Below are 18,070 nucleotides of genomic sequence, written 5' to 3' on the forward strand. Positions count from 1 at the left end.
AGCGGGAGATGTCGGGCTGAGGCAGGCGCAGATCACGACGTGGCATGTAAACAGCAGCATAATATGATATACATCTGATATTCATATATTCTGATTTCTTTCTGATCTTTCATACGTGAGCAATGCATAAACTAATCAGGAAAATCCATGTCCAAATGTGGAGGCGCAGTCATTCTCCATCTGGTTCTGCTGGTGGGCCAGATTGAAGGGAGGGGCAGGGAGATATTTCAGTTGCTCTAAAAATCCAAATCTGCACGAAATGCATCAGATCTGATTATTGGGTTATCTGATTTCTCCAGTTATCTGATTTTACTGACCATGTAAATATAGCCATTGCAGGGATGTCACAGAAACGTCTCACAGGTTGAGGACACTAAATAGTGTTTGCAATGTTGCCACAACTGCTTGAGACTGCAGAGACCTCTCAATGGTCTCCCCATGCGGGGACTCCGCTGATATTGAAGCTGCTCGTTTTTACCGACACTACCTGGAGACTCACCTTATCTGCAGTGGACGTCTTGGAGACATCTCCGAGACTAGTTTCCAGGGCGGTGAGATAGGCCCATGTATGCGCACAATCGATCCGAGTTGCGGAGACGTTGAGGAGACTGCGATGTCTGGCAATCTCCTCAATGTCTCTCTCACTCCCTCTTGTGAAATAGGCTCTTTAGTGATGAAGCTTTCCATACACAGAAATATTTTTTAAGTTAAATGTTAAACATAAATGCTGGTGTGCGCAGAAGCATCACACCCGTAGAGTAAAAGGAGCATCCTATTTAATGTAAAAACACTGTCATTAGTCCATTTTGGTCCATTGAATTCTAGTGGTAGCCAGACTATAGTATATAGAATAAATTAGGTTGGGGACCTAAATTGAAATCACAGTATAAAGACAGAAAACCTGGATTGTTGACCTCAAATAAGATAAGAATAATAATCAAATGAGATAATATGATACGTTGTCTAATGACATTTGTAAAGATTCTGCTCACCCACACTAATGATGCCTCTTGTACCCAAAAGAGTGTTTCCTTCCCATTGGAAAAGAGACTGTCAGAGTCGAATTCATGAGGGACAGATGTGTGGTCATTGTGACAGAAGCCGAGAAAATGGACTAGCGCTGACACAGCTCTGAGCACACAGACAGTGATGGAGGAGCTTCCTTCACACATCTGTCATTTGGCGCATATTGGCCTCATCACATGACAAATGCTCTGATGTAGCTACAGACAGACAGCTCATCAATGCTAAGACCACCCTCAGCAAATCACCACACTGTAGGTTCCAAAGTTTTACATCTCAATGACTTATTTCTGTTTCATTTTGCAGCTATGTTATATTAAGTAATTTGGTAATTGTAAAACATCTACACTAGTTAATGTAAAAAAAATAGAAATAGAATACTAATAAAAATAGAAAACTAACACATTTGAGACACATGTGGTAGGAATAGAGGGGTATGAATGATTCACGAACATATGCATGGAAGTCCCTGCTGTGATCCCGGCCTGCCCATCTTTAAACCCTTCTGAGCATTTTAACAAAACTCGCGCACACTTCTTACCAGCCTTCTGTTGCTATAGTAACTTGGCTGAGTGCTCTCTGTCCCCATCAAGTTGGTGCGGCAGTCAGAAAAAGACGCCAGAGAAATTAGGCCAGACCAGTTTGGGGAGTTTGCTACTGTAACATCATTTTGCTCTTGACAAGTATTCTGTAGGTAGAAGAAATGTGTGTAACGTAATGCAACATCGATCTGTGGCTGCACACCCTTAGGTCCCCAAGTGTAACTACTGATTGTCTTTTCAATTATTTCTGTAAAGATAAGTCATTTTTAGGGCCATAGCTTAATCTTGAGGAATTCAGATTTAATGCGTAGCAGTTTGTTAGTAATAGTACTCAGAGAACCACAACAGTGGATCATAGTGACTAATTAAGCATACTCGGAGGCTTTAGCCTAATGAGTAATCAACTAAATAACTATTCTTCAGTCTATTTTCCTTTTATATATTTTTATTTTATTTTTAATGTACTTGCCCTGTAGAACTACAAAGCACACATAAAGTAGAAAATAAGATCACTTTAACTCATACTGACTCATGACTAGTCCTTGAATGCCTTTTGCATTTTTCTGTGGTATTTTTGCGTGGTGCTTGAGAATGCTTGTAATATCGTTCTGCTATGAGTAACTGTTTATTCTGTAGGTGTGGATATGTCATCTATGCACACTATGAAAACGCAGAGAGCTGTCACTATGTTGTCAGATGTCAGGCAGCTGTTTGCTACGGGGGGAAGCCTCAGCCAGTCCAACGATCAGGGGGTCACGCTGGTAGGTTATGCACACAAGACGTCTTCTCTTTCATTGGGTGTTGTAGTGATTAGCCAAATAGGTGTTTGCTATGAAACATAAGTAATTGTACATATAAAACGAGTCTGCCTGTTTGTTTCTTCAGCTCCATATAGCATGTGCCAGCGGCTACAGAGAAGTGGTAGCAGTGTTGCTGGAAAGTGGTGCTGACCCCCACCCTGCAGACAATCATGGTTGGACCCCTCTCCACTTGGCAGCCAAATATGGGCAGGTAATGCATGTTAATTTATTCTTCAAAGTAGGTTGATTGAACTTTTAGATTGAAAATTTAACATTTTGAGGACTTAATTGATGATAATGCTTCCTCTGAGAAACTGGCCTTAGGTCGCCCTGCAGAGGCTGTGATAAACGGATCTTTTGGGATATATCGATTAGAGAAAGTCGAGCTGCAGGCAAGAAACAGCGTGTGCCCCAGCTTTTAGATTAGCTGTCAAAAGGTCTTTTTTTGGAAGAAAAGCAATTGATTCATTAGACAGTAAAATAACATTGTATTTGAAGGCTTTTTAAGTACTTCCTCGTGCTGCTCATATGTGTTTGGAGTGCCTGATTTAGCTTCTTTATATATATATACAGGTCCTTCTAAAAAAAATTGCATATTGTGATAAAGTTCATTCTTTTCCATAATGTAATGATAAAAATTAAACTTTCATATATTTTAGATTCATTGCACACCAACTGAAATATGTCAGGTCTTTTATTGTTTTAAAACTGATGATTTTGGCATACAGCTCATGAAAACCCAAAATTCCTATCTAAAAAAATTAGCATATCATGAAAAAGTTCTCAAAACGAGCTATTAACCTAATCATCTGAATCAACTTATTAACTCGAAACACCTGCAAAAGATTCCTAAGGCTTTTAAAAACTCCCAGCCTGGTTCATTGCTCAAAACCGCAATCATAGGTAAGACTGCCGACCTGACTGCTGTCCAGAAGGCCATCATTGACACCCTCAAGCAAGAGGGTAAGAAATTTCTGAACGAATATGCTGTTCCCTGAGTGCTGTATCAAGGCACCTCAGTGGGAAGTCTGGGGGAAGGAAAAAGTGTGGCAGAAAACGCTGCACAACGAGAAGAGGTGACCGGACCCTGAGGAAGATTGTAGCGAAGGACCGATTCCAGACCTTGGGGGACCTGCGAAAGCAGTGGACTGAGTCTGGAGCACAAACATCCATAGCCTGTGCACGAAATGGGCTACAGGTGCCGCATTCGCCAGGTCAAGCCACTTTTGAACCAGAAACAGCGGCAGAAGCGCCTGACCTGGGCTACAGAGAAGCAGCACTGGACTGTTGCTCAGTGGTCCAAAGTACTTTTTTCGGATGAAAGCAAATTTTGCATGTCATTCGGAAATCAAGGTGCCAGAGTCTGGAGGAAGACTGGGGAGAAGGAAATGCCAAAATGCCTGAAGTCCAGTGTCAAGTACCCACAGTCAGTGATGGTCTGGGGTGCCATGTCAGCTGCTGGTGTTGGTCCACTGTGTTTTATCAAGGGCAGGGTCAATGCAGCTAACTATCAGGAGATTTTGGAGCACTTCATGCTTCCATCTGCTGAAAAGCTTTATGGAGATGAAGATTTCATTTTTCAGCACGACCTGGCACCTGCTCACAGTGCCAAAACCACTGGTAAATGGTTTACTGACCATTGTATTACTGTGCTCAATTGGCCTGCCAACTCTTCTGACCTGAACCCCATAGAGAATCTGTGGGATATTGTGAAGAGAAAGTTGAGAGACGCAAGACCCAACACTCTGGATGAGCTTAAGGCCGCTATCGAAGCATCCTGGGCCTCCATAACACCTCAGCAGTGCCACAGGCTGATTGCCTCCATGCCACGCCGCATTGAAGCAGTCATTTCTGCAAAAGGATTCCCGACCAAGTATTGAGTGCATAACTGAACATAATTATTTGAAGGTTGACTTTTTTGGGGGTTTTCATGAGCTGTATGCCAAGATCATCAGTATTAAAACAATAAAAGACCTGAAATATTTCAGTTGGTGTGCAATGAATCTAAAATATATGAAAGTTTAATTTTTATCATTACATTATGGAAAAGAATGAACTTTATCACAATATTTTTTTAAAAAAATTATAATTTTTTGAGAAGGACCTGTATGTGTATATGTGTATATATATATATATATATATATATATATATATTGTATTATGTCTTATCACTCTCTCTTCCTTCTGTGCTGCACTTGGCATTTACTGTTACTTTGCATGTGCATATCTACTCCAGTTTGTAAGTGCACCGGACTGAGGAGTGGCAGTGGAGAGGATTGGAAAATCGATTAGGCTCCTCTTGAAGTGCTAAATCACTCCAGCCATCAGCCCTTTACTGGTGCCACTGCTCTGCTTCCTGCATACCAACTAGGCCCTGGCCCACTCACTTCCTGTTAGCTCTCTGCTGTAACAGCCTTCTGGTGCCATGAGTGCAACACAGGCCATTTCATAATGTCCGTAAACCGCAGCTTCTGCTAAAGAGAGGTGTAAAAAATAATAAAAATAGTAAGCAGAAAGCTTCCCACTGTTCGCCATAGCAGACCCTAAGACCTTTTAGCAGTCGGGCATTAGCAGTACAAGACTGACCCTTTAAGAAGACGGACGACCCCATTACTGCGGCTAATTAAGCTCTCCGCTGTCTGTCTTGTGATAAGTTCAACTCTGGCATTTCACTTCCTCAGCTTAACTCAGAGCATTTCAAGTGCTTTCTCTGGGGAAAAGAGTTTAATAATTTTTTGTGGGGGAATGCATTTTAGGCCTGCTGGGAGGGAATTAATTCATGGCCTAAACTTCTTTTCAAGAGAAGCAATGAAACACTTCTGAACACTAATTGTGCCATTTTCTAGCAGCACTCTTGCTTCAAAGCATGTGGACATTTTCTTAGTCAGGTTTGCCTGCAACAGCCTTAAATCTGCAAGGATAGTTCATCTTAAAGGAATAGGCCACCGTTTTTACATACTAAGATATGTTCTTACCTCACTTTAGCCGGGTTAATATATCCCCGTCTGGTCTTTGTCCGTGCGCTCTGTCACGCAAACGGAGCACATACGCAGCCTCTCCCACATGTCACATAGCTCCGAAAAAGCTCACGATAGAAGCTACCAAGCTCTTCCACGTGTTCCCTATTTAAATAAAGTTACGTGAAGTGTTTTCATGCGAAGTATATTTACCCAGAAATGTAGCATGTCGATTTTATAAGCAAATAAAAAGGGGGACTATATTGTGAGGCGTAATGATACGAGGAGCACAGCGTCCGCGTAGTAACTCCTAAAGACTTCCCCCGCTCACTTCTGTCAATAACCTTTAGGAGTTACTGCGCGGACGTTTTACTCCTCGTATCATTACGCCTCACAATATAGTCCCCCTTTTTATTTGCTTATAAAATCGACACGTTACATTTCTGGGTAAATATACTTCGCATGAAAACACTTCACGTAACTTTATTTAAATAGGGAACACGTGGAAGAGCTTGGTAGCTTCTATCGTGAGCTTTTTCGGAGCTATGTGACATGTGGGAGAGGCTGCGTATGTGCTCCGTTTGCGTGACAGAGCGCACGGACAAAGACCAGACGGGGATATATTAACACGTCTAAAGTGAGGTAAGAACATATCTTAGTATGTAAAAACGGTGGCCTATTCCTTTAACATGGATTCTGCCATCATAATATGAGTTTACAAGCTCATCTAACATATTTATCACTTTTGAGTATAGCAGAAATAGGATCTATAGTCACAGGACTGAATCTGCAATTCCCCTGACCCCTGCACAGAGGCAGAAGCATGAACTCCAGCTTTTGGTGAAGCCTGTCACTGGGTGCATGCTGACCCCGGTGTTCAGATGATCTTTTCTCGGTCCTTTCGTCAACTCTGCGTCATTAAAGGGGTTCAGATTGTGTGCTGTTAGTGACGTGCTCACGGTATTTATAGGGTGTGTGAACGCAGCTGGCGAGTGGAGTTACTGTACACTCTTCACAGTGGCCGGGGTTACGCTGTTGGCCCCATGTCCTGGGTCATAGGCGTTAGTGGCACTTTGATTCTATATTCATTGCAAAACATGACTATGTTGGCAAAGCATGTGAGTTTTTGATTGTTCATGGTTGCATATGGTGCTTATTTCACATCTATTTAGAAGCTTTTCTTTCTATAGAAATGGTTTCTGTTTTTTGTCTGTGGCACCATGATGATATATTAGGTGATTTTCAGCTGGTCATGTAAGTTGTGATAGCTTTTTTGAAAGTCATTTTGCTTTATAGAGGTGGCCTATAGGCATGAGTCATTAGATTGTCATATTGTGTCATACAGCTTTTGTCAACAGTACGGTATGGTCTGCTTTTTGTAACCCATTTTTACAGAGCCCACTTTTATAGGTAATTTCATTACTGAGCACCTGCTTTCTACCATATGTACCTCACTGGCAACCAATTTTCAGATTAGAACCCCCCCCCGTTGAAAGTAACTTTGCTAAAGGTTTGTTGAGCAAAATTATTGTTTTTCCCTCTATTATAGACAAGCATCGTTAATCGGCTGCTGAGACACAAAGCAGACCCCACGCTTTTAAACAGCAACCAAGACAAGCCCTCAGGTAAACCCACTCTGATATTCTCGTCATAAAAATCTGTTGTTTGTGGCGGAAATGGCCTAGCGTACTTCAGCAAACAGAAGGTAATGAAGCAAAGACTCCAGGAAATGGATTTTGACATAATCAAGATGAGCCTGTTAATGTGCAAAATGATCATCAGTGTGATAATAGAAAACAAACGCCTGTATCCTGCGGTGCTAATGAGGATGTTGCAATCACTGCACATGTGCATCACCAGCCTTTTAATCAGTGAATGAAAGACTAAATATGGGTGGTAATTTCAGGGAATGTGGTTTTATTAATTAAAAGCTAGTGTAAAGAAAACATAACTTCCGTATTCAGTAACACTGCATCATAGTGAGATTAGGTATCGTGAGCACTTTAGAGTTGCAAAGTTAGAGTTGCGAATGTGAGCACTCCAAGTACACCTTAATGTGAGTGGAGATAACGCTGGCTTTGCCTCACCTTGTAACCTCTACTAGTGGACTTCAAACAACATGGCCGCCTCTCAATCTCACGGCTTTATCACAACTCACTTGGGCGTTAATCAATACTCTCTCGGAGCATGTCGGCCTCGAATGGACGTTAGACAAGCCCTTTGAGACCTCCACGATCACCCCCTTTTTCATTTGGAACGCGCCGATGCCACTTGTTAGTAGCTGAAGACAGCGAAGACACAGAGTGGGAGATGGGAGTCCAGGGAGCTGTCAGTCAGGCTGAAATATAAAGATGGGCCGAAGCCATTCCCCTCCCCTGTGCCCTGTTAGACCTCATTACAGACAGGGGGAACCCTTCTCCTCTCTCATCCTAAGCACTGAAGGATGATCCGCTGAGGCGTTCACATGCTGTAGTTGTTCTCAATGATCCCCAAGGATTTGAAATAGAGGTAGGTTTTTGTGAGAAAGAATTGAGGACCATTAAACCTAAGGCGTGTAACTTATAAAGAATGTTCTTGTCAATTTTTTGTAGTAAACTCCACTTTCTTAAAGAACAAATGCTTTGTTAGTTTTTCACCTGTTCAACTTATGTTTTGTTTTCATTAGATATTGCAGCTTCTCAGCCCATCGCTGAAATGCTACTTAACGCTGAAGAAACCTGGTTACAGAGACTGAAAGACCCCTCGCTTCCTCTTCCATCAACGGACCAACACAGTGAAGTTGGACTGCAAGACCTCAACACCCCTGTTAAGAACTTGTGAGTATTAGCATCCCATTTATCTTTGACTTTCAGATTTTGTTTTAATTTTGTGCACAAATCTGTCACAGGAACCCCTTTGGTGTGTCTATCTCGAAGCGGGACAGCTTCCTGGAGAAGTGTGCCATGTTTAGGGAGGCCGGCGGAGGGTTGGCTCGACAGCCCTCTCAGGACAATGGCCTCGACAGCCCGTTCAGCTCCGGGACGAGCAAACTTGAGCAGGTGCTTTCTCCTCTGCGCCCAACTCATACGTTTTTGTTTTACTCTCTTCTTCACATGCAACTCTAAATGCTTTTAGGTCAAGTTAATGCCTCCAGCGCCCAACGATGACCTGGCCTCCCTGAGTGAGCTCACTGACAGCAGTCTGCTCTACGAGATGCAAAAACGCTTCGGCAACGACCAAATCTATGTACGCTTTCCCTGCCCTTGTTCTGCATTTCAGAAAGTCTTGCTCGTCATCAAATATTCATTAGAACAAGTAGACGCACCACTTCCAGTACAAGCTTTTGCGTGTCAGTAGGCATCCTCAGCCCTAGTTCAACAATATGCTTTGTAGTTTTCTGAGGCCGTATTTTAAAGGTTGTTGCGCTCAGCCATGTAATTCCACTAGTGACATAGACAAAATCCATACCGTTTAGATCGACTGAAAAAAGCCACTACCATATTCAATTGCTAAGCCCATTCATTTCCTTTTTGTACTGCAGTAATTTCCCTCTTTCCTTTTAAAACTTTGCCTGCATGGCTCTACTGGGAATTTTTTAGCGAAAAGACTGGTTTTAGATCAATGTGGAGCTATCCAGTGAAGAACTGCCAGTAATAGTGTGTTATTATGGAAGCCTAGGAGGGCCACAGGCAGTGGGGGATGGCTCAGCAGGGGACATCGGCACAGGATGATAATGAGAGGGATAGAAATAGGAAATCAAACTGACATTTCCAGAATTCTATAGTCTATCCAGCAAGAGATAATGCTCCAGGTCACGTATAAGAGAATTTTCTAAAAAAATTTAGTTGTGTTGGAGGGAAAAGTGGGCTTGAACAAAAGCTGTGAATGGTCCATATGCTCCCAGCAGGGTGGTCTGAGATGGGGGGCTTTGTTGGCTGGTCTGTCCTTTCCCTCTGTGCCGTCTGCCAGGATAGCAGGACCACTGTCCCCGTTAAATGTTGAAATTTTACAATTGATATGGTGTGGATGCAGCTCCACAATTCTCTCCATGTATATACAGATTGTGGGATAGTGTCGTCAAACTGCTCTAAATGTTAAACCAATGGAGAATGAAAAATAAAATACTCAAGTTAGTATTTTATTTTCCTGTAGCAGTAAATTACAGCCATTGTACTTTAGTTGATCCATAGCGGTTGTGTCTGCTTTTTTAGATCGTTTGTAGCTTGCGTTAATCAATAGACTTTATTAGCTAGATAAAAACAAAACTGATTAACCGTTAAACATTAGATCACAAACTCAAGCTAAATGTGTGATTATTGTCTTATCAACCAGTGCAATGTCTTAATCACACAGATTGGCGTAGGGTACACTGTGATATAAATATGCTCTCTCCTGATGTGGTTTTGTAACAATTAATTGGAATAATGTTTAATTAGTTTGACATGCGCATTATCGTAAGGTTAATAACTCTACTCTTTTAAAATTTTCCTAACATCGTGCAAACCTAATGAATCATTTGCTACATCCGTTAGTCCCAGTTTTAAATAACTTATGTAGATTGTGTTGATTTCCAGAGGTTTAAGTCATTAACCTTGAGCCAGAGTGTGAGGGCAGAGCATGTTGGTGAATGTCAGTGTCGTCTCGAGAGAGGGAGGGTTAACTGTCTAACTGCCTGCGGGACTTGAGCCAAAGCTGGGGGTTAGCAATTCAGTCGAAAATGAAGAGAGGCATTTTTATCACATGTCCTCAGGGTGAAGCGAATTTACAGAGGTGTAGACTTATGTTGTGTAGACCGGGAAAGGTTACCTGGTCAATGGGGCTAATTACTCACGCTGTTACATATTCATAGATACATTGTCAGCACTAAGCAAAATCTAAGCTGGTTTAGTCGTTAAGATGTGTGATAATTCTGTTTTTCTTCTTCTGTTTAGACATACATTGGACACATTCTGCTACTGGTCAACCCAAATAAAGAATTGCCTATTTATTCCACTTTGGTGAGTTTTCAGAAAAGCAGATTACTCAGCCACTAAAAGTGAATTGATGTTGTGTGGGGTTGATAAATAATTTGATCTGTCTGGCAGTGAAGCAAACAATAAAGCTGACTTTGCAAGTTAAATTAAATTGTTTTATTAATAACAGCTCATGCACACCCATTCTTGATATATTACACAGTGCATTATTGTTTATTATTTACGTGATGCACTTGGCAATCACACAAACTTGCATAACAACGAGAAAAAAAGAATCCATGTTATCTTTCATTCATGAATAATAAAGCCAGACACGTCTGACTGTACTGCCCAGCGCTGGAATCCCTCCAGGCGGCATATCCAGCAGAGAGTGTGGTGGAGCCGGGATGATATGCACATATGTCACAACATGCATCTGCCCAACTGTCTGACACCTCTGATCTGGTGGTCTGCAGCCAGAGACACTTTTTTTTCAATATAGCTTAATTAAAAGATATACTGTATGTACAAACAACACATCCCAAGAGTTGCCAGAATATTATTTTTTCCGGGATGTTGTTTATGTCCCTACGCACCAAGGCAGACGAGTTCATATTACTTTTTAATAATTTGCTTGTTTATGTTCTTGCGTCTCCCCATTACCATTTTAAAAAGATGCATGCGCTCAAAAATCTGGGTCATGTTTGTGGTTTATTGGTTTATCAAACAACAGCCTTGCAGATGTTTCAGTCTAAACCGTTCTTGATGAAATGCTTACAATGCATGATTCAAATGATTTAGTGACACTTAACAATCTTATACACACTTAATTTACTTTTAAAGCAGTACTAAATAACTTGTATTACCCCAGAGGGACTACAAAAAGGATTTATTAAGGTAAACAAGTGTTGATGGTGTGTCTAGCCAGAAAACCACCCTTTCAACTTTGCCTGCACCGGGTCGGAGGCCCCAATACACACTAATGGAATCACGAAGAAGAAGCTAATGGTAAAAAAAAAAAAAGATCTCCATTGTGTAATTGGATGTACAGTATCCCTCTCTACCTTTGTCTTTTCTGTCAGTGTAGTATTTACTCTCACGGACAATTAATGAGTAAAAAACCTGGCATGAGTTACTTAGTGCTGCTTTAATGACCCAACAATTAAATGCAAAAGAAAAAGCCAACATCAATTTATTGTCACTGTTATCTTGACGTTTGATCAAACCTAAACTGTTATAAAAATGCTCTCCCACCCAAAACTAATATTATTTTTAACTTTTTTTTTTTTCCTCCCAGGTGAGTCAGTTGTACCTGAGCTCAACAGGCCGCCTGTGCTCCTCTCTACCTCCTCACATCTTCTCCTCAGCAGAGAGGGCCTACCACATGATGCTTCAGGAGAGGCGCCCGCAGTGCTTTATACTGAGGTACCACACTAATGCTCACCTACGCTTTACAGAAACAGTCAGAGGAAGCATGCTCTTATCGCCTCAGGGAGCTCCGCAAAGGACCAACAGAGAGTAGAAATTGCGAGAGTAAAATTGAAGTGCCAGTGCCCACCTGGTTTGTTCTCACCCCACTGTGGTCCACCTGGTAAATGGCCCGGAGGACATGAACAGGCCATTAGGTGGATCAGCTAAGGTCAGCGTAAGCATGGAGGTTTGCTTTGAGCGTTAAATGTCATGGTCCTTGTCCCGCAGTCTGACGGAGCTGCTCCCGGTTTGCAATTAGATCTCGTTCCGGCTCTCCTGACATTCCCGCTGAGTTGTAACCAATCTGGCAACTTAATGTGCCCCATCCGCAGGATATCTCCAACTCAATCACACACAACAATGCACATGGTCAGACTGAATACAAAACAACACACTATGCAAGGTCTTTGGCTCTTTCTACTCATGAGGTTATAATAGGCTCTATTCAAACGTTTTAATTTGCTTTTCTACACTTGTTACTTCATGTTTAATAACTTTAAATAATGTATATGTGTGGCATTGAAAGGTAAAACTATATCTCTGGACGTGGTAGTGGAGGAAATTGAATTATTAGATGTATGACAGCAGTAAGTAGGGGAGGTGTGTTTCAAGCTTTTGCAAATGAGACAAAGTGAAAATGCATGATTACTGAACCTAATGTGTTCCCTTGAAACATTTTTGTGTCTCCTGCAATCAGCTGCCTCAGTCTCCCTGGAATACTGCAAAATGAAATCCAATAAAAAAAATGTCTAAATGAAAAGAGAGTGTAGAGGCCTTTACTTGGCTCTCTTTAGGGCTGTTAGTTACACAGAGATAAGCTGCACCTCTCTCTGCGGTCATTTGTATAAAAGCTTTGACCTTCTCAAGCCATCTGTTTGCTGTTAGTGCAAAAGGCCTTGGTTTTATGCATCGGGATGTGCATGTGAATGAGCGTGTACTGTAGAGGCGCCTCATGTCTGGTTTAATGTGACAAATGTAAGTCAGGCTTGGTGCCAAATAGCAGTAATTTCCTGTAAGCGCTGCAAATTGCTTTTGTTTTTGTATATGAAATAATAACATGTTACTGGCTCTGAGGTTAGACTGAGTTTTACACAATTTACCGTAGGTTACGTAAGTACCTTCATTTCACACTCAAATGTTTGGTGGCTGCCCTGAAGACTGTTTATGAATATATTCATTTTTTTTTTTGCGTTTTTTGCTCAAATTATCCCTTTTCACAATTAAAACTGCAATGTTTTGCCGCACTAAAATCTTACTGTATAAAACGTATTCAAAGAAGCAAATGTAATCATGATGCCTCTCCCATTGCAGTGGGGAGAGTGGCTCTGGGAAGACGGAAGTTTGCAAGCACATTGTGAGACACTTGTGCGCTCGCTCCAGCTCCACCAGCTTTTCAGTGGACTCAAGGATGAGACATGTAAGTCTAAAAACACAGAGCTAAAAGCCTTTTCAGTAAGACGAAGTGAGAAGTTGATTTTGAAATTGGGTGTGGCAGAGGCAACTTATAGCATGAGGAAGTGCAGAAGGGCAGTTATTATTAAGGTGGCTCCAGCCTACAGACACAATTCTCACGCCCATTTTGTCCCTACTCGGGTGATGCAATGAATGTTAAGTGCTATAATATTCTGATGGAGTCATCTATATGAGTCAATATCTAGGTCAGTCTGCACATTCATCAGAGGATATGCTACAGTGGAAAATACTATAGACACGCTGACATCTAGTGGACAATAATGTAAAGACACAGATCGCACCATGGTTAAAAATAAAAATATGACAAGTAATATACAGTACAAGATGACACCTCTATCTTCCTTACTCTGTATTTACAGGTAAACTCTGTCCTGGAAGCTTTTGGTCATGCGAAAACACAGCAAAACAACAACTCCAGTCGCTTCATCAAGCTGTTGAACGTCCAGTACTGTGATAAGAGTAGGACAATAACCAGAGGTATGCATTTGCCAAAAACTACCACTTGCTATTACGTTTTCTGCATATTTAGTTTCTTTTATTATTTTTGCTCTTCACCATCTACGTGACTGACAAACAAAGTAACATACTTCACTGATACTGGTACCATGGTTACAGATGCTCTTTGTGCTTTTAGACTGAAACAGGAGCACCAATTTAAACAGAAAGATCAATAAATACGATATTTATTTCTAAGTAACTAGTTTCTACTGTTAATTTTGTGTGTTTTTACTCATCTGTGATTAATGTTGGTGTACTATTTGTTGTTCTCTTTGTCTTTATACACACTTTTTTTTTTAAAGTTGATGTTCTATTTGTCAATTGTAAATAGTCTATAGACACACCTAATACCAGTTGAAACATCGAAAAGTGAAGCAGCCAGCAGGGGGCAGCAACAGATCATATACAATTTACCTCAATTTACCTTACCTCACATAACCTTCCTTACATTTGATTTCTCTGGAATCAGGCCATTTATCACAAGCCCTGGATTAGACGTTCATTTCTAAAGGAACAATAGTGTAGTTGGAGTCACATATTTTGTTTTTACAGCCCGGGTGCACACCTACATGCTGGAGAAGTCTCGTCTGGTCCACCTGCCTCCTAATCAACATAACTTTGCTATTTTTCATCTAATGGCTGAGGGCCTGTCAGCCGAGGAAAAGAGCGCTCTATATCTCAACAACGTTCTCGCTCACAGGTACATGACTGGCACAAGAAACATCCCATAAGAAGTATAAGACAACAATAAACGCTGGACATATTTAAGGATTTAATCTCTTTGTTTTATGAGTGATTTGCTTATTTTTGCTCTTGACATTTGCCTTCTTTGTAAATTCTGCACTTATTGTATATTGTCATTGCATACCTGATATTTGCTCGCAGTGGTGCAATGTTTATGTACAATAGGCTCCTATCACGGTTTGGCTGCAGTCTATATGTGCCTTGCAAAACCATATATTGACCATCTGATGATAACATACTTTACATGAGAGTTTTGTTCCATTGCATCAGTGTGTGTGTGAAGCTGGGGAGATATGTACTGTAGCACTTCAGCTCTTTTGGCTATAATAAGGCATTTCTCTGCCCGTTGTTGTATATAGAATCACATTCATACCACTATTCTGCTGCTTTGGTTTGGCTTTGCTGTATTTACTTCATTTCTGGTTTAATTTCAGGTATCTGAGAGGATGTGTTCCTGGTGAAAATCCTCCAGTTGCTACTGCCTCAACCCAAAGCAAAGAACGGCTTTCTACTGTAAAACAAGCACTCCGAGCTCTGGGTTTTAACAAGCAGGTACTGACTTATTGATACATTATTAGGATTAGTGTAACAATGCAATTGCTTAACAAGCATTTATTTTGATATATTATTGTTGGGCTGGACATATCTGAAAAAATGAAGCAATTTTATAGTGAGTTAAAAAATGCTGTCAGTTAGCTTTGATTTCACACATTACTGACATTCTCCATGTCATAACATGATTTGATTATGATGATAAAGACTGTAAAGATTGTGCCTGAGGCGGGATCCTCCCTCTGTACAGTGCATCTGTTGTGTACAGCATGTCCTGTGCTACACTCGCTGTGTTCCCAGCCCATTATCACATGCTATTCTTAGATTCCCAGTCAGCATCTGTCAGCAGTAAATGACCACCACCTCACCTTTTAATCCAGCAGTCGATACAGGGGAGCCCGCCATGGGGAGAGAGCACTGGGGTATTGGTTTGATCAGAGGGCACTAGTGTCCTCTGAAAGTGTCAGAGATGAACTGAGTGGATGTTAGAGTAGGAGTGTAAATGATAGACCCCCATTGGTTTGTGTCTAAGCTCTCATCAGGAGAAAACTCACAGCACAGACCCAGAGGTCAATCTTCATTAACACCTATTGCTGAGTTTCCTCCTTTTCTCCTATTCCCAGCGCAATGTAGCTCTGACAGTCGACAGAGACTAATGTCAGTGTTTATCTCTCAGATATCAGTTTCAGCATCACGGCTGCGGAAAGTGCATAATCACACAAACACAAGTGGACTTAAACACCAGCACACGCATGCACATACACACACACACACACACACACACAAGGAGCCTCCCCCTCTGAGCGGTGCGTAATAGGGTATTCCATTAGGCGTCCTCTGCTCAAGGGCACAGAGGAAGGAAGTCAGATAAGGGAGAATTATATGAATGAAAGTGCTCATGTGTTTTGATATCTTTTTATGTTTCTTTTATTATGACAAGTATCTAGTATCATTTTACGGCATCTAACTATTGAATAAAAAAAAACGACTGCACTTTGCAATTCAGCCACTGAATATCTTTAAATCCAATTTAAGAGCTGTACATGTTGCGATGCAACATTTTTGAAAAACATCTATTTGCTCAAAAAAATAAAAGTTATATTGAAAGTTTTGTTATAAATGAAAATATTATAATTTCTGTGGTGTCTTTAGGAGGTGGAGTCAGTGCTTTCTCTGCTGGCTGCTGTGCTGCACGTGGGGGACCTGGACTTCAGTACTGTGACAGAAGCCGACACAGCGCTCCCCTCTGACCGGCAGCAGCTGGACAGAGGTCAGTGTTGCTGCAGGCATGAACCACCTTTTAATTTGTCTGATTTGGACTGGTCATAGGCACCTAATATGATCAGATAATGACACTTTTATCAGTAGAATTTGAAATACAGTGATAATGTTGGTGTGTTTACACATATAAATCAAGTGCATTTATGCTCTACTATTCCTGTAATTTAATATTTATTCTTATCTTGTAAACATAGCTGTGTAGAGCAGAGATTAAATTTAGTTGCCGTTAAACAGCTGTTTGCAAAAATGGAAAAGTAACATTGCATTCCTGTTATTGCCATTGTGTGAACTAGAATATCGGTGTATTATGAAAGAATCACAATTTGTATTTTTGCATGAGTTCACATCATTTGAATCTAGAATATTTGTTATCAATATAAGATAATATAAACTATAAAAATATACGTCTTACCGGGGCTCGTCTGAACGTTCAGGACTCTCTTGCACCTCCTCATTGTACTGTATCTGTTATTGTTATCCCACTGGCGTCCGGGCAGTGGGCCAGCTCACAGCTCAGTCCAGACAGTCACCTGTTCGGTCTGCCACATTTCTCTGAAAACGTAACCATGGTGACGGGAGATCACTGCGGGGAACACGCTCTTTCCCAGCCATTAGGCTCAATGTTGTTTTCCCACTCTCTCCGCCTCTCACTCCTTCATTATGCAACCCGCTACATGTGCTCCTTGTGACCTTTGACCTTCGGAAGGCAGTAAACAAATGACATCAGCGGCCGAATGGGAAAGAGCCGGTCATTGTCAGCGCGCTGTCACGGCCGGTGATGTCAGCAGTGCTTTTCTGGGCCGCCGTCACCTGTTTGTGTGGGTTCCGCTCAGAAATGGACTCATGAGTCACACACTCTTCTATCAATCAATGAGTTCAATCCATGCATGAGTCAAGCCTGTTTCCCGGAAGTAGTGTTTGGTTCACTGGGTGTTTTAAAATTAGCTGTAATATGACAGAAATACAAATACAAATACAAAACACAACAAAGATTAAAACGCCTTTGAGCACCCCAATATAACTGATTAAGTCAGTTTGATAAATAATGTGACTATTTGCAGATAATTCTGCCAATGTTTTGGGTCATGTTGGAGAAGCTTGGCCCCCATCTTTGGACAAGAATTGACACTGCCCCATATACTTCTGGCTAATTTAATCTGTACATATTTTAGGCCAGCTAATCGCACTTAATCATCCAGTCATGTAGAGAACAAAGGAAGGTCAAATTTACAATCCCACTGGAGTTGTAGAAGCTCTTTGTGACTTTGAACAAGCAAATAGGGAATATTTCAATTGCCACTTCAGTTGCCACTACTTGACAACCAGGTTTTTTTTTTAAGTCCAAAAATGAGAAAACAGTGAAAACATAGGGCCTACTCAAGGCAAATGGAGCTTTCAATGACCGTAGTACAGTGCATAGAATAGGTTTGCTGAAGATCACCTCTGAGTGACTTTGAAATGGATAGTCCCCAGGAGACCACACCCATACCCAGTTTGCTTGTTACATGGTACAAAAAGGTAACCAATCAGTGTAGATGTTTCGGGTTTTATATGTTGTGTATAGATATTTTGTTGTTTTGTTTTATTTTATCTTTGGTCAACAAATATGTTTCTTGTTGCAGTTGCTGGAATGTTGCAGGTGTGCTCTAATGACTTGAGTACCGCCCTCACCTCTGATGTTCAGTACTTTAAAGGTATGTTCCCACAGCCCACGCTGTAGCACGGCCCTGAGCACCGCCCACTTGTTTTGATATGTTGGCTTTGTTCAGTTGTCAGGAGGCATTACTGCAAAAGGCTTT

The 18,070-nt window shown here is 41.3% G+C and overlaps 1 protein-coding gene across 3 annotated transcripts in view; it reads left to right on the forward strand.

The window, feature by feature from the left end:
- myo16 (myosin XVI) overlaps positions 1–18,070 on the forward strand; it is a 73,713-nt gene that overhangs the window by 28,398 nt on the left and 27,245 nt on the right. For all 3 annotated transcript variants that reach the window (XM_079563206.1, XM_079563205.1, XM_079563204.1), the window contains exons 6-19: positions 2,202–2,326; positions 2,451–2,576; positions 6,872–6,947; positions 7,988–8,138; positions 8,210–8,360; positions 8,437–8,547; positions 10,233–10,298; positions 11,551–11,678; positions 13,035–13,140; positions 13,556–13,673; positions 14,247–14,394; positions 14,873–14,990; positions 16,143–16,260; positions 17,894–17,965. In XM_079563206.1, coding sequence (XP_079419332.1) covers positions 2,202–2,326; positions 2,451–2,576; positions 6,872–6,947; positions 7,988–8,138; positions 8,210–8,360; positions 8,437–8,547; positions 10,233–10,298; positions 11,551–11,678; positions 13,035–13,140; positions 13,556–13,673; positions 14,247–14,394; positions 14,873–14,990; positions 16,143–16,260; positions 17,894–17,965 — 1,614 coding nt within the window. The remainder of the gene's footprint in view (positions 1–2,201; positions 2,327–2,450; positions 2,577–6,871; positions 6,948–7,987; positions 8,139–8,209; positions 8,361–8,436; positions 8,548–10,232; positions 10,299–11,550; positions 11,679–13,034; positions 13,141–13,555; positions 13,674–14,246; positions 14,395–14,872; positions 14,991–16,142; positions 16,261–17,893; positions 17,966–18,070) is intronic.

Source organism: Gobius niger (assembly GCF_951799975.1).
Source record: "Gobius niger genome assembly, chromosome: 9".
Classification (NCBI taxonomy): Eukaryota; Metazoa; Chordata; class Actinopteri; order Gobiiformes; family Gobiidae; genus Gobius; species Gobius niger.